This window comes from Lissotriton vulgaris, chromosome 3_1, assembly GCF_964263255.1.
Source record: "Lissotriton vulgaris chromosome 3_1, aLisVul1.2, whole genome shotgun sequence".
In the NCBI taxonomy this organism is placed as follows: Eukaryota; Metazoa; Chordata; class Amphibia; order Caudata; family Salamandridae; genus Lissotriton; species Lissotriton vulgaris.
The window spans coordinates 1,375,953,792-1,375,958,105 of NC_141689.1; the positions used below are offsets into that span (position 1 = coordinate 1,375,953,792).

General features: G+C 46.5%; 1 protein-coding gene across 1 annotated transcript; it reads right to left on the reverse strand.

Moving 5' to 3' along the window:
- Positions 1–672: 672 nt before the first annotated feature.
- On the reverse strand, positions 673–3,790 carry FOXE1 (forkhead box E1). Its single transcript, XM_086963200.1, has one exon. The coding sequence runs from the start codon at positions 3,085–3,087 to the stop codon at positions 1,966–1,968; it is 1,122 nt and encodes a 373-aa protein (XP_086819326.1). The 5' UTR covers positions 3,088–3,790; the 3' UTR covers positions 673–1,965.
- Positions 3,791–4,314: the final 524 nt, after the last annotated feature.

Here is a 4,314-nt window from a genome sequence, read left to right on the forward strand (position 1 = left end):
AAAGGAGGCAAACAAGACAAGAGAGATCTGGCGGTCTGGAACCACAGCATTCAGCAGCGTTGGTGGTGGAATCCTGACAAAAAACTTTGAGCCTTTGTGCATATGTGTGCACACACAAAGACACACACACACACACATATATATGTATATACATATATATACTCTTTTCCAAAAGCTCCGTACCGCTACAGGTGGCCCCGTGGGAGGTGGCGCGCACTCCGGCCGAGCACGCCGGTAATTTAATTCACCAGAGAAAGTTCCAAAAATCGCAACGCTCTCAGAAATTAACACGCCACGCCAGGCTTCACAATCCAAGGGTGTTTATTCACACATGTTGTAGGAGTGAATAAACACCCTTGGAATGTGAAGCCTGGCGTGGCGTGTTAATTTCTGAGAGCGTTGCGATTTTTGGAACTTTCTCTGGTGAATATATATATATATATATATATATATATATATATATATACATTTGTGCACACACAATCACACAGTCACACACACACAAACACACACATATATATATATGTATATATATATATATATTATGCGCAATAACAGTCTGAGATGGAACGGAATGGTGCATCCCCTTAGGAAACATGCCAGAAATAGGGAAGAGGGCCGCAAATGTGTCTCTTCATCGCACCAGAGTAACCTCCAGGCAGACGCGCAATGCCCATAGGGCTCAAAGGACTTCGCCCCCACCCCTGCCCAGTCATGTTTGTCAGCCGGGGATGAGACAGTTTCCTGGACACACACAGACAGTTCTTGAGCTGCTGTGGGCTGGCTGGTCTGGCGTCCGTCTTATTGCAGCCGCACCCGAGTACTTCACAGGTCTTTAAAAGACCATTCACTTGTTAACAAGGCTTTGTTGTTTTTCACTCCTTCTTAGAGCCCCTGCATCTCCACTCTGCCTATTGCTAGAAGAATTAGCCCCCGTCCCGAAATTTTTATTAGCACCCCGAAATATGGCTTTAAATGCATCTCTGCCTCCAAGCATAAAACATGGACTTCGAAACAGCCTGTAAACCGAATCTCCCAACAGGGGAGGGTGATATTTAGTTCATTCCTGGGATTTAACTTGATCACATTTGTCTGACATGTCAGGACAATAAAGTCCCTATATATGTCTTCATTTCCATTTTTGAGTACTCAGGCCAGTATCCTGCACATTTTTCCCTGCTTGACTTATGATGTCACTTTGTCAGGTAGAGCTTACATCAACATTCAAATATAAAAATACAACACTATAAATAGATTGAAAGCAGACAAGAGGGAAAGTGAATGGCCATGCTTCCCATACTTCAATGGGGACAGTTTTTTCACTCAAAATCCATATACTTTAAAAACAAGTCACTGCTCCCTGTGAAGCTGACAATTGACAACCTGTTCAAAACCAACCATTTATTAGAATTATAAATTTAAAGCCATATGAAACAAGATTAAAATAGTTATAAAAATAACATTTGAAGGTTTGCTTGCTTTGATATTCCATCCCAGTGCTCACGGTGCAAACATTACTTTGCCATTGATGCGGGTGAAGACTGCCAAAGGAGTTTCAGACTGACGTATGCCACCTACCAAGGGGTCGTAGAAAATCCAAACCACAACATAAGCACATCAGACCACTTGGATTCTTTTCACACCAGGGCAATCTATTCTTTTAGTTTTAACTAACAAAAAAACGAATCCGAGGCATTAGTCTTTACATTGATGGCAACATTCATGTCTCTTAAAGTGGGAAAAATGTTAGTCACATTTGAAGATTTCAGCAGTCGGAGTCAGTATACATTATGTACGATTGTTAGTGTCAGTTCTCACATAGGCATTATACATCCATCTTTGTGGTTTGCCCGTTGTGTTTTCACTGTAGTAACTCTTCACAGATTTGATTCAAGTGCTGCTCTGATTGCAGGGGTTCTGTGGTGCACAAGAGTGTCTCAGAACACATGGTGTCCCCAAATCTTTTCAAATGGCAGACACAAACCTGTCCATGTTGCTTGTGTAGGAGGTGTGTCTGAGGTAGGGGTTGGCTGTACTCAACTGGGCATTGGTACTGTTGTACGCAGTCAAGGAGGTGTACTGACCCGGGGACATCCTCCCATAGAAGTCTGCGGGGTCATTGCTCACTGAGGGAGAGTTGGGCATGGCCAACCGCCCAGGAGCCCCAAACAATTGGCTGCTGCCCTGTGGATAGGATCCCTGGTTCATGGGCATATGCCCATTGGAGTAGGAGTAGCCGATGGAGTTGGATGGCCTGCTTGTAATGTTGCTCCCACATTGCCCTTGATACCCACTGAAGGTGCAGGAGCTGGGGGAGCTCCTGTCTGGGCTCAGGGGCTTCGAGGGCTGCTGGAGGGTGTCAGGGCCGGCTGGGTGTCCTATCAGTGTGTTTATGCTGAACATCCTGGGCTGGCTTGTGCTGAATCCTGGGGATGGTGCTGGGTAGTACACTGAGTGGTGGGGGGCGAGTGGCTGGCTATAGGTTGGGCTCACCGTCATGTTCTGATACACTGGATTTCCATACGGTGGCCTGGCTACTGCTCCAGGCGGGTAGAGGCCTGGGTCGTGGATGTAGGCTGGATAGGTGGTGAGGTCAGTGCGTTTGAATCTCTTCCTCCGCCTCAGGAAGCTGCCACTGTCGAACATGTCCTCAGCGTTGGGATCCAACGCCCAGTAGTTGCCTTTGCCGGGGCGGCCCGGCTCTCGGGGAATCTTGATGAAGCAGTCGTTGAGGGTGAGATTGTGCCGAATGGAGTTCTGCCACTTCTTGGGGTTGTCCCTGTAGAAGGGGAAGCGCTCAGTGATGAACTTGTAGATGCCGCCGAGGGTGAGCCGGCGCTCTTGGGAGTTGGCAATGGCCATGGCGATGAGCGCAATGTAGCTGTAGGGTGGCTTGCCCCTCTGCAGAGGCCTCTTCCTCCTCCTGCCCTTTGGGGCCTCCTCAGGCTCAGGGTCATTGCCTGGACCATTCACCGCTGGAGAGACATCCTTCTCCACCTTCACTGCCATGGCCAGGCTTCCGGGCTGCTGCAAGATGGCACCCGCGGGGGCAGCCCGACAGGGAGACTGCTGGCTTTCTGCCGTCATTCCGTTGAGTGGTGGCAAAGAGCAACTTTTACACAGTTACAGTTGGAGGAAACTACACTAGGATTGGCAGTAAGCAAAGGAAGTTCTTGCAGTATCGAAGGAGCGACATCAATGAAGTGGAACTATTTGCAGATATTCACAAAGTGCCTTCCAAGTCTGTTGACAGGACTGTCTACAAATGATATTTGTTCAGACACACTGCAGTCTTTGCCAGGCTTTGGAAAGTTTTATTAATGCCAATTCATGAAATACATCCAAGTGCCAGACACGCGTATGTTTTTCCTCTGATGACTGTTGCCTGTTTGAGAAGGAAGCTGCATTTAAGGGCACAAAATGTGGTCAATAATACATCCCAGCGGAGGCCTCTCCATTAATGACAGCGAAGCCAGTTCTCATCCGACTGTAGACCCCCACTGCTCAAAATGGAAACTTCAGCCTTGTAGACATGGAGAGAGAGCTCCAATAGGAAGACTTCAATAGGTCCGGCAAGATCCCGCTGGTACCAAAAATGCGATGAGCGCAGGCAGCCTGGAGAAAGATTGCACAAAACTGGCCTAGTCTGGCTCCAGGCCTACTTTTTCGCCACTGTCTGGACTCTAGAAATTACTAGCATCTTGGCCTGTCAGTCAGTCTGCCATCTGGACTTCTCACACCTCCTCTTCTTCCAATGCAGGCGAGTCTCTAAAAGTCCTCCAAGAAAGGCACACCTTAAACAAAGAAACAAAGTGTGTTTAGTATATATCCAGATAAGTTCAGTGTGTAGCAGTGCATACCGATACAAACAAGTTGATATCATGGAAACCAGTTTCTCTGAAACATTGATAATGAAGGTAAGATTAAACAACCATAAAATACATTGTTAATACTGCAAAATTGAGTCTTTGTACAGAGGCATTAGGGTGAAGCCCTATAGAATTAGTGTGAACTATTTAAAAAATTAACAGCAAAGAGTCCTGGGCCTCAGCCAGTAAGCCCAAATGTGGTGCCCACCATTCAAGACACACATCGGTACCACCTTACAATGTGACTTTCCAAGAACTCTCTTCTGTTTGATATAAATGTCTCTACCCATTAACCTAGTGCCAGAATCTGCCATTCTCATCATCTTTCGATCCTTTGCTTCAGGAAGACGCAAGACAGGTTATTGTAATAGCAACTTCGAGGTATTGTGCAAATTTGCAGGAGCTTAGTCCAAAAATGTTAGTAAATCCAAGGAAAATATTACAA